The sequence below is a fragment of the Eimeria tenella genome, genomic scaffold (assembly GCF_000499545.2).
Source record: "Eimeria tenella Houghton genomic scaffold, Eth_scaff6, whole genome shotgun sequence".
NCBI classification, from domain to species: Eukaryota; Apicomplexa; class Conoidasida; order Eucoccidiorida; family Eimeriidae; genus Eimeria; species Eimeria tenella.
The window spans coordinates 154518-170728 of record NW_013543423.1 but is presented as its reverse complement, the minus strand read 5'-3'; the positions used below and the strand labels follow the sequence as shown (position 1 = coordinate 170728).

Genomic DNA, 16211 nt, shown 5'->3' with positions numbered 1-16211 from the left:
TTAGTTGCTTGATGAAACACAGCTCTACCATATGGTTTTGCCTTCATTGCTTGCACTGTAGCTACCTAGTTATGGGCAACACCACCTTGTCGATTGTACATACCAAGCTGACCAACAGTAGCCATGATATAAACCGGGATTTCGGAGGGTTTATGCAGCAAATGGTCACATAAGAAGCAGTAATTTGAAACTGGATTGCAGTCTGAAGCTGATATCAGCCCATTGCTTCTAGACCCAGGAGGACAAGAAATTGGTTACACTTTACCAAGCAACCAACAAATATTTTGTTACCAACAAATATTTTGTTTTCCTTCAACTGTTCACAAAGGGTCTTGTATATGAACTGTTTGTTCACTCATTGCTGGCCACCCGGCTACGTCTGAAAAGTCGAGAAAAAGGTCTCCCAAAATGAGACAAGGAACAGCAAATGCACACATTCGCTTACTTTCAATGCTTCATGCATAAGGCGAAATATTTACAGGTTTCGTTATTGTTCCCGCGCGCCCCACAGACCGCCTCTGCCGCATGTCGTCCGCGTTCGTGCGAAGCACCGGGAGTTTGTGGCATTTCTTTCAGTCTTTGATTAAAATAAGCCTTTTTATCGAACTTTTCTTCTTTTATAAGGTCAAAGGTGTCTTGTTTCGCATTGGAACTTTGTTATGCTTGCTGTTGTTTCGGCGACGACGACGAGCACTTCCTGTTGCAGTGACTCGCTGTCCTGATATTTGCCAGCACATTGTGCTTTCTTCTGAGCTTTAGCTCTTCTGAAGGTCTCATCCTTGGTCAAGAGATGGTCTTTCCGCCGTTTTCTGTACTCACTGCAAAAGCGAGTGCAGCAATGGCTTTCTTCTGTAGCCGCCTCGCCTAGTGACCTGCTCGGCGACATGGGACCCAGCATTAGAAATCTTCAAAATTAGTTTATTTATTGCACCTATTAACCTCATTATGGGACCTCCCTGGGTGATTTTGCCCGAATTTACTGATGGAAAGCTCCAGGAATCCGTCTGGAGCCATATCGCGTTACAGGACAGTTGCTAGCTGGTTGGGTGTCGTTTGCTCTTGGTGAGACTGAAGCAGTGCGCACTCACCCACACCTAAACAATTTTATTCCCTTTATATGTGTCTCTCCAGAGAACAGAAGAGGGTGCGATAAGTTGAGAATTCACCGTTAGCATCACGGTCCCTTCACCAACTGTGTCCGCATGTAGGGTAAGTGTCTGTGTGCGCCCCAAGGCTGTCCCTCTGGCATCATTCATGCATTTATCTCTTTTATCTTCACCTGCTATATCTTTTAAGTTTATTCGATCCACCTTGAGCTACCCGCCTACTCATGAGGGCTCTAAAGGGCAGAGGGCCTCACGGGCCGGCCCCCTTGCTGCTTTTTCTCTTATTTCCTTGGAACCCCTCCCTGATCTTCGCTACTGCCACTGCTGAAGCTCCTGTGGGAAGCCTTTACCGGCACTTTCAGCTGAGAGGGGAAACACGCCGACTGCAAGCGCTGGGTGCCCCCTACAAGGATGTGGGTTTGAGCTTCTTGGGGACCCCCAGTGAGCCAGGCGCTGCCCCTCAAATGCAGTTTTACACATCGGCGCCACTGCCTTCATCAATGCATGCTAACGAGACGAGCGAGCCGTATTTATTTTCAAATTCGGGACTTGAAGGAACCCGCGGGACGCCGTTGGGAGTGCAGGAGCCCCCTTCCTTCTATGGAAATGTTCACGTCGCAGACCCTACGCCCGTAGCGGAGGTGCCTATGTGGATCTGGTAAAGTCTTTTATGCAACAGCAACAGAAGTTACATCAGCACTGTCACTTGAATACGAGCCAGCCTTCTGCAACTGGGATTAGGGACAAGGATCAGAACATACTTGAAGCTCTACTCATAGTCTGTGCATCTGCACCTTTACCTGCACTAACATATAATTGCATGCAGCGGCTTGAACATATTCTTCCCAAGAGCACAGATGCAATCCTATACGTACATGGATGACTTGCAGAAAACATGGATTTCGAGTTACCTGGATTTCGAGCTGCTTGGATTTTGGGTTGCTTGGACGCCTGTTGATATGCGTCTTCAAAACAAGCTACTGCTCCCAAATAGTTATCACGAAGAGACACGTTTGTATTAAACTACGTGTATACTTCACAAGCTGGGAAGATATCCATGGACGCATGCTTTATGCACAGTGCAAAACAGAGATAACACAGAAGAGCACATATGCATACAAAAAATGCGCAAACCAACCAGGCCACGGGCGTGAATTTAAACATAAGCGTTCCTCATATTGCATTGATCCATTTACTTATGTACCAGCAAAAGAGCCACACAGCCTACTGACTTGTGCGTTTTAGTCTCCCGGGAGTTGCTTTTGCTGCAGGGTTTCATCGACGGTGATTTGCGTCTTGCTACTGCTGCTGTGGGTACTGCACCAGCGGCGATTCTCCGCAGTAGCTGCTGAGCTGAGGCTTCTGCAGCGACGCTGCTTCAGTCCACCTGCTGCCCTCCACATGAGCCTCGTCTATTCTTTCTTCCCTCTCTCTGGGGCGGTCGCTTGGTGAAGCATTCCACCAGCAGCATCAAAAATAGCAGTAGCCGTAGAAGCAGACGCAGCTAAATCAGTAGGAGCATAAGGCATAATATGGTGCTGCGGAGTTGTAGCCCTGCAATAGTTGTAGTGGTGTCGCAATAGCATTCAACGATATTACCTTGTGCGCATTGCCACACTGAGTTGTTCACTGTTGAGGGGTGTACCATTCCTAACAGCTGCCCGTTGCTGTTGCTGTCTGGCTCTGCCGCTGTGCTTCTTCTCCCTTCAGGCTTTCCCTTCTCGAGCCGCGTGGAGGGTTGTTATTGTCTCAATTGCGTTCAGCCTGGGAAGTTTGCTGCTTGCATTGTTTCATGCTGCTGATGCTACACCTAATGGGTGGCCCAGAGACCACATTACTGCTGCTACAGCAGCAGCACGCGCTTCCATCCCCTGAAAGCGTCGGCAAAGCTCTTGAGGGTACGAAGGGGTATGCCAACATGGAAAGCCACCAGAGCAAGCCTATTAGAGACAAGGAAGGCTCAGCTCCTACACAGCAGCAGGAGCAGGAGGAGAAACAGCAGACAAAGGAGGGAATAGTGAAGTTGGAGGCATTGCCTACTATTACCAAGCGCTTTGGCCACTCATGCAACAGTAGCAGCAGTAGAAAGAACAATAGCAGCAGCAGCGGCAGCAGTGAGCAGGGCCGCAACAATGGACAAAGCACATGTGAACTCAGTGCAGCAAACGAAGGCAGCCACAGTCTAGCTGCCCCCACTCTCCCGCCGTCAGCAGCAGCAGCATCAACAACAGCATTGACGACAACAGTGGCACCCGCACCAGCCGTAGCAGCACTCACTCTAGAGCAAAGTGCAGCGGCTCTCCGCAACAAGCTTTCTTCCTCCTCAGTAGCCGCTGGAGCGCAAGCTGAAGCAGCAGCAGAAGCGGCGACAACACAGCCACTTGAGGCAACAGCAGCCGCTGAAGAACCAAGTCGGGAAGGTCCTCCAGCAGCAGGGGAAGCCAAGGCAGCCGCATCTGCATCTGCATCAGCGGCTGACGGCGCTGCTGCTCACGTGATGTGCAGAGCTGCCGAGGGGCTGGTAGAGCTTCCGGAGGCAGCCAGTGGCTCCTGCTGCGTTTCTGCAGCCTCTTCTGCTCCTCGAAGGCGCAGTAGATGGAGGAAAGCTAGGAAAGCCAGCTGTTTCACCAGCACCAAGTGCAACCTAGGCTGCGGCCAATCAATAGAGCGTTGCTGCTGCAATCGTGACGATCGCTCTGCGCGAGATTTGTGCAACAGCAGGAGACATGACAATAACAGCAGCAACGACAGCAGCAAAAGCAGCACATACAGCTGCCCTTCCGGTCCTCAGGCGAAGCTCTCTATTTGGCATCGCTGCAAAGACAAGCTGCACAGGCACCGCGTACGGCTTGGAGCGTCTACAAGCCGTCGCAGCAGCATAACCCGCAGCATAACTACTGCTGCTGGCGCTGCTGCTCCGCCTACTCGGGAAACCGAACGGTCACCTCTAGAAGGAGATCCACTTCTGCTACCTGGTGCTGCACCCACTATTGCTGCTGCTTCTCCCGTCTGTGCTGCTATTGCCGAAGGCTGTAATGACCCCTTGGCTAAGGACCATCGCCAGCAGCAGCAGGAGAAGGAGCGGCAGTGTACTGAAAGTGCAGATGCCAAGCATAGAGGCGTTGCAGGCAATAGTTCGGGTCTTGCTGTTTCACCTTTCGGTGCGGAAAGTGCCATCAACAGCAAAAGATGCCTCGTAAACGCCTCTCCTGTATCTGCTACAGCAGCTTGTGAGGCTGAACAAAATCAGGAGGCTCAACAAGAGCAAAAACAGCAGCAGCAGTCAGAACCGTCACAGCAGCAGCGACAGCAGCAGCTGCCCAGTATTACTGAAGGAGGACCTGGGGCAGCAATACCTGGCAGCACTTGCAGCACCACTCTGACCAATCAGGGCTCCTCGCCCGCTGTACTATTGGCGCAAAGACAAAGGAAGACAGACATCGTTTCAGTGGAAGTGCAGCGCCTAGGTCCGCAGCTACTTCCTCCTGGCACTAGAAGTGGTACTGATGGTGTAGCCCTAGAAAGAATGGAATGCCATGCTGCAGAAGAAAGCCACAGAAAGGTTTGGTTTGTGCCACCTCTCTGCTGCCTCGCCTGGAATACAAAGCCCAGGCCATTCTCGGCGGTGAGACCACTGCAGCTGCTCGCCGCTGGTATTGCTGGTGCTGTTTCTGCTACAATTGCTACCACTGCACGCCATCATCAATAAATGCTGTGGTATCGCCGCTGCTGAGGCCGCCGCAAATATGTGTAATTTCTGTACTATTCGCAACGTAGTTCTGGTTCTATGGCTACTACTAACAGGAGTTGACAGATGGTTCCATTACTGCTGCTCCTCCTGCAAGTGCTGCTTCAGCTGCGACTACCGCTTAAGCTGATGGTGTTGCTGTTGAAGCTAGTTTCGATGCCCTTCCCTACCAGCAGCTAAGGCCTAGAGCTTGCGTGTGCGTATGCGTCAGTGGGACCTGCGCATGAGTTACCGTTGCTTGCTGCCCTTCACCGTGCTGAAGTTGCTGCGAGTGCTGCTGTGTTATTTACTGCCAACACTGATGCACCTTGGAAACGAGAGAGATAGGACGCCGGGGGAAGCAGGGGCTGTTAGTGGCGGCGCCGTGGACACTGCTGCTTCCGCTCTTGGAGAGAATGGACAACAGCATCTACTGCAGCGATTGCTGCAGCTCTGCTGCTTCTTTTCTCTCGTACTCGCTATGTGGGGCCTTGCAGTGGTGTTTGTCGCCACAAGACCTCTCCTGAAGCCTTTCAACATCGGTCAGCCTGAAACCTGCTTTCGGTCTAGGGTGTAGGGCCAGAAGCCAGGGCGTATGATCTGCAATATAGGGTCCAAACTCTCCGGGCGTTTTTCAGCCCTTCTCTCAGTGTTTTTGGCTCCACTGCCATGATGCTACAACAGCTGCAGCCACGGGCGCTGGTGCTGCTGCTGCTCCAAAATTTAGAGGGATGCACAGTATAGAATCTTCCAAATGCGGTGAGCTGTCTGTATACCTCAGGCTGGAAGTTTACTTGCTTGAAGGCCCTCGTTCTTTTCATACAACTGCTAGAACTTGCTGCGGAGGCATTCCAACCCAAATCTCGCACTGCTGTACCCGCTGACGACGATGCCGCAGCAGCAACTGCAGCAGCAACAGCTGCAGCACAGAGAGTGTACGTCTTCACCTTTCTTGAGCTCCTGGGATCCGCCGTGTGTGCAGTGATGGCTACATGGGCATACAAGCCCGGGGATTTGCTGGATGCACACCGTCGCTTAGTACTGCTGCAGCAACAGCTCCCCAAAGACGCGACAGTAGACATTGGAGGCAGCAACAGCTGCAGGAACAGAAAGTGCAGCAGCAACAGAAGCAGCGGGAGATTTAATTTGGTGATTCCCGGCAAGTTCGCTACCGCACGGAAGAGGTGCAACTTCAGAAGCATCTGGAGACGAAATGTGCAAACTAAAAGTGCAGAAGCTAACCTTAAGGACCACTGCAGGCAGGTCGCAGAGTCCCCTTAGATGTTCATTCTTCTCATGAATTATTTTGACCCTGATATAGTGGGATTTGGTAGGGGTTCCCTATTCTTATAAAACCCAACAGCGTCCTGTTGCTCATTACTGTAGACTTCAGAGCTAACTGTGCTCATATGGGACATCTCAAGGGCCCTCTAATACGACACTGCACCGTTACGGGCCGTACCCGAAAAGTCTCTGCCACTCGGCTAGATATGTTCTTCTTAAGACAGAGCCTGGTGTGTGCTGCAAGCGGCAGCAACAGAACATACTGGACAAAGCAACAGATGCTCTACAGCTGGGGGCCTGATCGTTGCAACTTCTCCCTTCAGCGTTATCAATTATACCTGATGTTTGTGCCACTTACTCGTTCGGTCCATTAGCTATCCACATACTTGAGCACTGTCAAATACTCTAGTAACGCTCAACAGAGTACAAAAGTGGAATTACACAAGCTGAGGCGTAGAGCTTGCCCACGCAGTATATATCTACTACATAACCACGGCTAGATATTAAATGCGTAGGGCATACGTTGCTGCTTGTGTCTTTGCTGTCAATGCTTTGGCCGCTGCGGGGCTGCTGCAACGGTTACTGCAACAGCGGGCACCCTTTAGCGTTACTGGCGCCACAGTTAACTTCTGGACAGATCTGTTGAAATCTACCCTGGCAAAAAATTGCTTGCCACTCCCATGATTTACGTTTCTTTCTCTCGTAGTAGTATTGCTGCTGTTGCAGCTTCACTGCTTCTAGTCTGGCTGGAGGTGCTGCTGTGTATCACGCGCCCATTGTAAACTGCTGGAGACTGCTCGCCAATTGCTGTGCGTTGCTGCTTGAGCTGCAACAACAACCCCAGAGGCTAATATCGCCGCTGCTGCCTTTTTCACAATAGCAACAAGCTTTGCTGCTGTTTCGGCTGCATGAGGAACACAAGAAAGTATAATTGCTGCCTTGCTTAAAGCAGCTGTGTTTGCGGTTGTTGTAGCTTTTGGTGCTGCTGCAACTGCTGGAGTTGCTGTTGATGCAGCTGCTGTTGTTGTAACTGCTGCAGATGGTGCTGCAGCAGCGCGCCCTGCACTTGCTGCTTTTCGCTCACATGGGCTAGCTGCATTTGATGAAGGAGCTGCTGTTGATGCAGCTGCTGTTGTTGCTGAGTCTGTTGCAGTTGTTGCTCTTGAGCCCGCAGTAGGAGGTCTTGCTGCATCGCCACTTGCTGTTGCAGCTGCTGCACCATTGCCTGCTGCTGCTGCAACTGCAGTTGCTGCTGTTTGATAAGCTCCTGTGGCGACAGTATCGAGCTGGCGTCTCCCAGTGGCTGCTGTAGGGATTGTTGTAGTGGCTGTTGTAGGGGTTGGTGGAGTGGTTGCGGGTGCAGTGACTGGGAATGCAACGGCTGCTGCAGTACATGTTGCATGGGCTGCTGTAGCGGTGGTAGCGCCTGTTGCTGCAAAGGCTGATGCAGATGTTGCTGCAACGGCTGCTGCAGTAGCAGCAAAGAGGGATCGCCAGCTGGGTGCAGCAGCAACTGCGTCCCAGGCTCTTGACCTGTGAGGATAGCAGAGCTATCCATGATGCTAGTGGGGGGAAAGGAAGAAGCTGAACCTGCAGCAGTAAAAGGTACGGCGCCAGCATTGTCCGAGGAGCCCGAAGCCGTCGTAGCAGCCGAAGCAACGGAAGAGGCAGGGACGTATCCTTGGTCTGATTGAGTCCTTCTAAGTTCCTGCATCAGCTGCGGCTCCTGCTGCCGTGGCTCCTGCTGCTGCTGGTACTGCTGCAATTTAGCTGCTTCTGCGTCGTTGCGTCGAAGGAAACCTTCTTCTTGCAGATCGGCTACAGTGCTTGGGGCATCATCGTCCTTTACCTGTAACACCTGGGACTGCGGGTTTTCTTCGTACTCCATGGTGCTGCTGTTGCTGGTTCTGCTGCTTTTGCTATTGCTGCTGCTGCTGCTGATGTTGCTGTAGTTGTTGCTGCTGTGTTCTAACTGTTGGTCATCCTCGTCTTCAAAGTGTATGTCTGTATCCTCATCTGTGTCGTCTTGTAAGTGTGTTGTCTGTGTGTCGTGTTCCGCACCTTCGCCGGTTTCTTCCACCAGCCCTGCAGAATCTGTCTCAATTGATTTGTCTTCTGCTTCTGCTGCCTTCCGTACTTCACCTGCTTCTTCAAGTTCATCGTCTGCATGCGCCTCCTGCCTGTCTACGCCGACGTCGTTGTTTTCTGTTATCTGCCCACTCTCTAGAGTGTCTTCGAAGGCACTTGTGGCTTCAGTGCTTTCATTTTCTTCCGCGGAAGTTCTGTCATTGTCTGAAGTTGTTGTTTTAGTTTCAGGCATGTCTTCTTGGTCTTCTGTTTCTTCAGTGTCATTCATCTCCTGTGCCTCTTTTGTCGTGTTCCGCTTTTCTGTGCTGCCGTCGGCATTCAGATCATTAGGCCCCTCAGCCCCCTCCTCATCCCTCTCCTCTACTTCATCGTGAGAGCGTTCAACAGCAACAGCAGCAGCAGGTGGTGCAGCAGCAGGTGCAGCAGCAGCAGGGCCAGGGCCTGCTGCAGCTGCGGCTTCAAGTGCTTCTGCTTGTTCTGCTTCTTCACCTTCGCGCGTATCCAGAGTTTCCTCCATATGGGAAGTTTCCGACTCAGAACTTCCTCCATCTCTTGCTGTTGACGCTGCTCCGGTTATTGCGCGGATGGCTGCTGCTGGTGGTTCCGCTTCTGCTGCTAAGGGTGCAGCTTCTGCATTCCCATGCTTACTGTTGTCTTTAGGAAAAGTCTTGTTTCTGTGTTGGTTTGCGTGTTCTTGCGTGTCTTGTGCAGTCACACTTGTTCCCTCCAGACTTTCTCTGTCTGCAAAACCAAACAGCTGCGGCTGCCCTGCTGCTGGTGTGGCTGCCGTCGCTGCTGTTGTTGCTGTTGCTACTTCCTTCGCCACTGCCGGGGCGTTCGGCGTAGCTCCCGCTGCCAATTCGGAAGAATTAGATCCTTGGGGTGCAGCTGCTTGAGCAGTTGCAATTTCCGTGCCCTCGCCAAGGTGCTGCTCCAGTTGCAGCTGTTGTACCTGTTGCTTAATATGCTGCTGCAGCTCTTGCTGCTGATGCAGCCCGATAGGAATGTGGTTGCTGTTGCCCTGCTGCTGTGCCTCTAAGAGGAGATGGGGAGAAGTAGCGGGAGCCGCAGCCGTTCCCGCCGGTGTACGAGAAGGCAGCAGCAGAAACGGCAGCGGCTGCTGGTGCTGCTGGTAAAGTTGCTGCTGCTGCTGCGGCTGCGCTGGAGCTGTTGCGGGGCCCGTAAATGGAGAGAGGACAAGAGGGGCAGCAGCAGCAGCATGGAGGTACATCTGATGTGCAGGAGCCTGCTGAGTCGCCTGGGGAAGGGACGAACTTCTGGGCCTTGTCCACTGCTGCCGCTGCAACAACTGCTGCTGTTGCTGCAGCAGCAGCTGCTGCTGCTGCAGCTGCTGCTGCTGCAGCTGCTGCTGCTGCAGCTGCTGCTGCTGCAGCTGCTGCTGCTGCAGCTGCTGCTGCTGCTGCAACTGCTGCTGCTGCAACTGCTGATGCACAAATGTATGGGGGGCTGCCGCGAGGGCTTTGGCATCAGCAGAGGGGGATGCAGCTGGTGCGGGCTCTACTGGGACAACTGGCGCAGCAGCAGCAGCAGCAGCAGCAGCAGCAGGGGGACTGGCAGCTAGTGCCAGGGGCATGACTCCTGTGTGGTACTCCGGTGGCAGGACTGGCGGCAATGCCGCAGCAGCAGGCGCTGCTGGCGGCAATGCCGCAGCAGCAGGCGCAGTTGGAACGGCAGGAGAAGCAGCAACCGACGATGCAGCACTGGCTGTTGTCGAATTCATATGCTGCTCAGCTACGCGGCTTTGGTTCAGCCAATTCCTGTGCTGCTGGTCGCGCTGTTGCTGCTGCTGCAGGTGCTGCTGTTGCTGCTGCGGCTTTTCTGCATCTGCAGATGGCTCTCCTGTCAACAGCTGCCACAATGGGTGGCCGTAGTGCTGCTGCTGATGAGTTACTGGCTGATGCAGTTCCCTGTGTTCCTCTTGCAGCTGAGCCCCCAGCAAGAAGGCAGGCAAAGCCTCTGTGTCGGGAGCGCCAGTTTGCTGCTGCTGCTGCCTCTGGGTTGGGTGTATAGACATAGGAACATCCAGCGGCCGGATACCCGCAGCTGCCAGGTCTATCTGCTGGTGCTGCTGCTGGTGCTGCTGCTCGTTCAGCTGCCGCTGCTCCCTCGTCAGCAGCAGCACTGCAACAGGCAGCAGCGGCAGTAGCACCAGTAGAGCAAGCAGTAGCCCAGCAGCTTGAACCGCTGCTCCGTGGCGAAAGCCAGTGCGGAAGAGCATGCTGCTGCTGTTGCTGCTGCTGTTTCCTGTACTGCTGCCTTTGCTGCAGTCGTTCGTGCTGCGGCTGACGCCACAGATGCTCCCGCAGCCACTACCTTACCTGCGGCTGAGCCAGCTGACGAGGCTGCATAAACTTCCCTTTGTCGTGTAGAGTGCATTTAAGTGAATGCGGTTGCTAGGCTACACCAGTACGGGCTGACAGCTTGCTGCGGCTCCATTGCCCTATCTTAATGCTAGCGACCGCGTGGGAATAAGCTCTGAAACCTGTGATTAATAGTCTAAAAAACACAGATGAAAAACGTGAAGAAGCACTAACCAAAGACTGAAAGATCGAAATTCAAAACGTAAAACTGCAAAAACGACTCAAACTGAACGGGCTGGGGCTGTCTGTCGGTCGCGCCGGAGCCATCAGGAACCACTGCGTCGTATTCCTGTTATAATCACCATTAATGGTCGACTGACTCGCATCAATTGAATATAATTTGACTCTCTAAATTGCCGTGCAGACACGAATAGCGATCAGGCACAAGTCCTGCGGTCAGCTTCGACGCCACCCCACGATGCCACCGCGCGTTACTTTTTGCGGAACTGGGAGAACTCTAAAGCACACAACTGCATAGTATTTGGCACGTCGCATATACATGCAAATGTTCTAGCTAATATTAAATTTTATTTAACTAGATTACTTTTCAGGTCTTGTCGGTATTTTGCTGCTTAGCCGCTCTCAGCTGCTGCACACCCCAGCGCACGCCCAGCCCGTCCGTCGTCTGCCGTCCGCCGACTCCGCTGCTGCTCTGATGTGTTGGGAACAAACAAGCACGCAGCGAAGTGTCTCACTTCTGTAAACTTTACTTCTACTTGTTTTTATACCGTTTTTCGAGGAATTCTTTTTGAAAAATGAAGAGAACTGCCGTGAGCGCTGGAACCTGAGCCCTCAAGTTTGTGGCTTCCACTCACCCCTTGCGCGTGATGCCTTTGCCAACTGCAGGTTTTTTTTGCTTTATAGTTAGCCTCTGTTTGTTTGCTTTTGCTTTTCTTGTTTTTGTGGTCTGTCTGCCCCTCATTAGGCTGTGGCAAGATTTCTTTGTGGTCGCAATGTGCCCAGTCTGTGAAGGCAGCGCTGCCGTTGCACAGACCTGTTTGTAGTGCAATGCGGCATTCATAGATGCAGCTCTGAATATTTCTGTCACATTGGCACATGCGATTTTTGTATTGCGAGCACATGAACATAACTTTTTGGGCGAACGCTGTTCAGCCCCTTCCGTCTTGCGCTTGTGTCTCGCTGTGCAGCCCATCGCGCTTGTAGCGCTGTTGGCCCTCACGGCCTCGCTAAACGCCTCAGCGGATCCTGTAAAGGTGCGTTTTTTCGGCTTTGTCAATTGCTGTTTGTTCGTCTTTCGTGAGTGATGGAGGCGGCTGCGGGGGGTGGCTGTGGCTGCAGGAAGCTTTCCTTGAGATTGCCATCAACGGGGAGCCCATCGGCTTCTTGAACTTCAACCTGAGACCAGACGTCGTTCCAAAGACAGTGCAGAACTTTGTCGGTACGGCAGCGAGAGATTTCTGGAGTCTCGTTTGTTTATTTTGCTCGACCTCGCTCCATCCGTGTGGAATGTGTTTTAGTTGGCGCCTGGCGTTTGCTAGTGAAGCGTTTCTGCATGCGCAAGACACAAACCCTGTATTGGCTAGTTGGATCCCTAGGGCGTTCGTATGGATATATTTTCGTTAATGTACCGGGTTGGACATGAAGAAGGTCCTGATGCAGCGGGGGTGGTTCAAACCTGCAAGAGTAGCAGGACTCTGTGTTGTGTAGGAGCTCTTGCAAGAAGCGCGCCCTCACGAGACTTTCCAGTTGTTGTATTTCTGAGCTTTGTGTATTCTTGTTGCAGACCTACTTCCGAGATATGAAGGCACTTACTTCCACCGCATCATTCCGGATTTCATGGTTCAGGTACATCGCTTGAGTCTTCGGAACTGTTTCTTCTTGGTTTTGCTTTCCCCCAAACAAAGCAAAAGAACTATTTCACTTCCTTTTTTCTTGTTTTGCTCCAATTCACATTCGCAGGGAGGAGATGTTCAGAGGAACAGCAGGCCAGACGCGAACACTGAGCCCGTGGATTCCTTCGAAGACGAGAACTTCCAGCTGAAGCACGTTGGCCCGGGAATCCTGTCTATGGCAAATGCCGGTACTTTTTGCACTGGAGAGTCTTTGCTGCTGCCAGTACTGTGACGAGGTGGAGGCGCAGAGTGGACTTGGTAGTCGTTTACAAAATTAGTGGATTCTTCGTAAATGAGTTCGAGAGAAGATCGAAGACAGAGAGCACTAGTTTTCGCGGGACGCAGTTTATCACAGAGGCCACTGCTTTGCTTTTGCAAAGATGGATACAGCTTTTCGCGTTGAGGGGAAAAGTTGAATCTTGCCGGAACGTTTCAAGACAAATCACTGAGGCTTCGACTCTGCGCCTTGTGCTCGCAGGACCCAACACGAACAGCTCGCAGTTCTTCGTGACCACCGTCGCCACGCCTTGGCTGGACAACCGCCACGTGGTGTTTGGGACCATCACAGAGGATTCGATGGAAGTGTTGAAACGCATAGAGGCGACGGGGAGTTCCTCGGGCCGCCCTTCGGCCAGCGTCACTGTCAAGTCTTCGGGAATTGGCCACCGGCCCAACGCTAGTTAACTGCACAAGAAAAGGTCTTTGGCGTTTCCGCTGCTGCGGAGTTTGCTGCTCCGAGCTTTGCCCGGGAACGCGCTTGGCCGCGGCCAGTGCAGAGCCCTGCAGGCGGCTCGGGCCGCGCCTTTTGCTGCACCGAGTTCTCAACGAACCTCTTTAGCGAAAAGAAACTGTTTTCGATGCATGCAGAAGCTTCTTGGGCGACGAAGCCCGCAGTTGCAACAACTCAGACTTGAATAGCAAGCCAGTGCATGCAGTGCGCCGCAGCAGCGAGTTTTCCTGCAAGCTATTTCGCGTATTTTTTGAAATAGTTTTCAGATTTTGATCTTCAGGCAAAAAGGAGTCATTTGACCATCAGCTTCCTCAGAAATGGAGGTCAGTAGATGCAGCAGCCCCTAGACCTGCCCCAAGCACTAGCCGTCAGCTACACTCTATTAAAATTAACTGACAGTAAATATTGGAAGATATTAAAGTTAACTGGCAATAAATATTAAAAGATATTGAAGAAGTATATTCAGGAATAGACGAGACATGAGAGGAGTTTGGGCGACAGCCAAGACGTCTTGTGTTCAAAAGGGTGAATTATCTGTTGTTGAATTTTTCATGAAAAGATGCAGCGGGGAACCTGAGGAATTAAAAACTGGAGATCTTTCTAGTTGTGTCTTTTGGCTCTGCAGTTTCATCCTTTGATTACATTAGACTGCACTATTAACTGTTTGCTTATCGCGTCTTAAAGATTTTAAAGATATTCTCCTGGAAAAGAAGTTCAGGTTTTTCTGCAGTTCCTGAGTAGAAATAAAATTTATAATTATAAGGGGCTTGAAGAGCACTGCGCAGTGTTCGCTTTGGCTCAGTAGTTAATTGCATGCGGCTTTCTTGCTGTTGACTTCGCATGCGCATGCAAGTGGGCTGGCACGGGGGAAGCCGTTGAAGGCCTTCTGTGGGCTTGCACTTCGTCTCAGATGGAATTTTTGCTAAGTGGAGAAAGTGCTTTCTGAGTTTCTAAAAGACAGGCTCGCATGCAAGTTGGAGGCTGCAGCTCGCTGCACTGGGAGGACAGTTCTTCATGGAAACAGAGAAACCACTTCGTTAAAGATTAGGAAATTCTCAACTGCCGCTGGAATGCAAAGAAAAGTTCGACTATTTCAGTAACAAGTCTACATGATCAGGAGGGGCAAGCGCCTGTTTCCGAGACGTTTGCAAATAAGCCAAATAAGACTGCGAGCTCGCGGGGACTTAGCCAGAATGAGTCGAATCATGAATACAGCGGCAAATCCAAAGCCAGATACTCTACAAGATTGTCGGCCCTCGTCGCAGTTCGAGGGCGTGCTTGGGCCGACAGCAACACATGCAAAGTAGTGGAATCCGTCGCCTAAATCATGAAGCAGCTGCAGCTTTCCCGTTTGTGATTTCGAAAAAGTGCAGCAGCGCAGCTTACCGGCAAAACACAAAATGACGCCAGTGCGTTTCACGAGACCGGGTGTCGATACACCCGAAGCGACTTCGCGGAAATTCAAGTTCGGACTCCGGCAGTGCCGAACGCAAGTTGCATTGTTGCTCCCAAGTAACGCTCTCACTTCAAAAGTACAAAAATTGGAGGCCCTTTTAACCTCCAACATCCGTCTAAATCGTTCTAAAAGCCCGGCTCCTAGACAGCAGCCAAAGCCTCCACCACCACCACCACCACCGCTGCTGCTGCTGCTGCTGCTGCTGCTGCTGGTGGTGGCGGGTGCGGAGGAGGTGCAGCGGGTTGTGTCAGGGCCGGCGTTTGACGAGATCGGGGAACTCGGTGAGGAGCGGCATCGCAGATATTCTGTTGCTTCTCATTGGCTCCAAACACCGCAAGATGAGCTGGCGCCAGCGGACGGGGACGTCGGCTTCCTTGAGCCTGGGGACCAGGACGAGGGGCCGGACTTTGTTCGTCAAGAGGGTTTCGGCGAAGTGGCGGGCCTCTTCCATTTCGTCTCCGTTCCCCACGGGCAAGTAGGGGGCGCCGCCGTCGGTGAAGAGCTCGTAGAGGAGCACGCCGAGGGACCAGAAGTCGCTGTTGGCCTGGGGAACGGCCTCTTCGCCGTAGCGGTAGTTCTGGAGGAGCAGCTGGGGCTCGGTGCGGCGGCCGGGGAGCTTGGCGAAGGGCCCGAGGGGGCTGGCGAGGCGCGTGCAGAAGGACAAGTCGCCGAGGAGGAAGGAGCCGTCGGGGCGGAGCTTGAGGCTCTCCCAAGTGAGCCCGTTGTGGCTGAGTCCCGCCTGCTGCAGCTTGAGCACGAGCTGCAGCAGGCGCTGGGCGATGTACTCCTTCGCATGCAGCGGCAGCTGCTGCCGGACCACGGCCGCGAGGCTGGCGCCGTCGGCGAGCCGCTCGAACAGCTGCACGCGGCCGAACACGTAGAACTCGTCGAGGAAGACGCTGTCGGGGGAGTCGGCCACCGCAGCAGCAAAGAGCGGCACGGCGAGCCCCTTGTGGCTGCCCGCGAGCGCCGCGGGCGTGGTGCCGCAGGCCTGGCGAGCGATGGACTCCTCGAGCGCCGCCGCGTGCTGCGCCTCCAGCAGAAACTGCTGCTCGTTCTTGAAGGCCGCCAGGCCGCGGTCCGAGAAGACCCGCACGGCCATGGCGTAGCGCCGGCCGCTGGCCACGTCCTGCGCCTCCACCACCACCTTGGGGTAGCGCATCGCCAGCACTTTCTGGATCTGCACGCGCTCCGGGGGCTCCTCTTCGCCGCGCACCAGCTTTATGGGCTGCACCTGCTTCAGCCGCACCTCCATCCCCACCAGCGCCTCCGCGCGGCCCCCCGACAGCGCCCCCGCCACCACCCACTCCAGGTGTTCGGAGAAGCCCTGCGGCGGGGCCTCTTCGGCCCGCAGCTGCTCCAGCCGCGCCGCCAGCGCCTTCTTGCCCTCCTTCGTCTCCGCCGCCAGCGACTCTTCGAAGAAGTGCAGCAGCGGCAGCCCCCACGCGTCGTACTGGGGGCCCTTCTCGCGCGCCTTCGCCGCGGCGCCCTCCGCTTCGCCCTCCTCCCCCGGCGACGCGGCCCCCGCGGGGGCCCCCAAGGGGGCCCCCAAGGGGGCCCCCGCCGGGGCCCCCGCCGGGGCCCCC

General features: G+C 53.6%; 4 protein-coding genes across 4 annotated transcripts; 2 read left to right on the top strand and 2 right to left on the bottom strand.

Annotated features, from left to right (window-relative positions):
- Positions 1-2919: 2919 nt before the first annotated feature.
- On the top strand, positions 2920-6114 carry ETH_00020605 (uncharacterized protein; the record flags this gene model as incomplete). Its single annotated transcript, XM_013377669.1, has 3 exons — positions 2920-4731; positions 5066-5375; positions 5615-6114. The coding sequence occupies 3 exons, from the start codon at positions 2920-2922 to the stop codon at positions 6112-6114; spliced, it is 2622 nt and encodes an 873-aa protein (XP_013233123.1).
- Positions 6115-7060: 946 nt separating this feature from the next.
- Positions 7061-10444, bottom strand: ETH_00020600 (uncharacterized protein; the record flags this gene model as incomplete). The annotated part of the gene is made up of 1 exon (XM_013377668.1): positions 7061-10444. The coding sequence occupies one exon, from the start codon at positions 10442-10444 to the stop codon at positions 7061-7063; it is 3384 nt and encodes a 1127-aa protein (XP_013233122.1).
- An 897-nt stretch (positions 10445-11341) lies between these two features.
- Positions 11342-13123, top strand: ETH_00020595 (18 kDa cyclophilin, putative; the record flags this gene model as incomplete). Its single annotated transcript, XM_013377667.1, has 6 exons — positions 11342-11356; positions 11735-11800; positions 11886-11985; positions 12331-12392; positions 12507-12627; positions 12918-13123. The coding sequence occupies 6 exons, from the start codon at positions 11342-11344 to the stop codon at positions 13121-13123; spliced, it is 570 nt and encodes a 189-aa protein (XP_013233121.1).
- A 1749-nt stretch (positions 13124-14872) lies between these two features.
- ETH_00020590 (uncharacterized protein) lies at positions 14873-15787 on the bottom strand (the record flags this gene model as incomplete). Its single annotated transcript, XM_013377666.1, has 1 exon — positions 14873-15787. One exon carries the CDS (start codon positions 15785-15787, stop codon positions 14873-14875), a length of 915 nt encoding a protein of 304 aa, XP_013233120.1.
- Between the last annotated feature and the right edge of the window lie 424 nt (positions 15788-16211).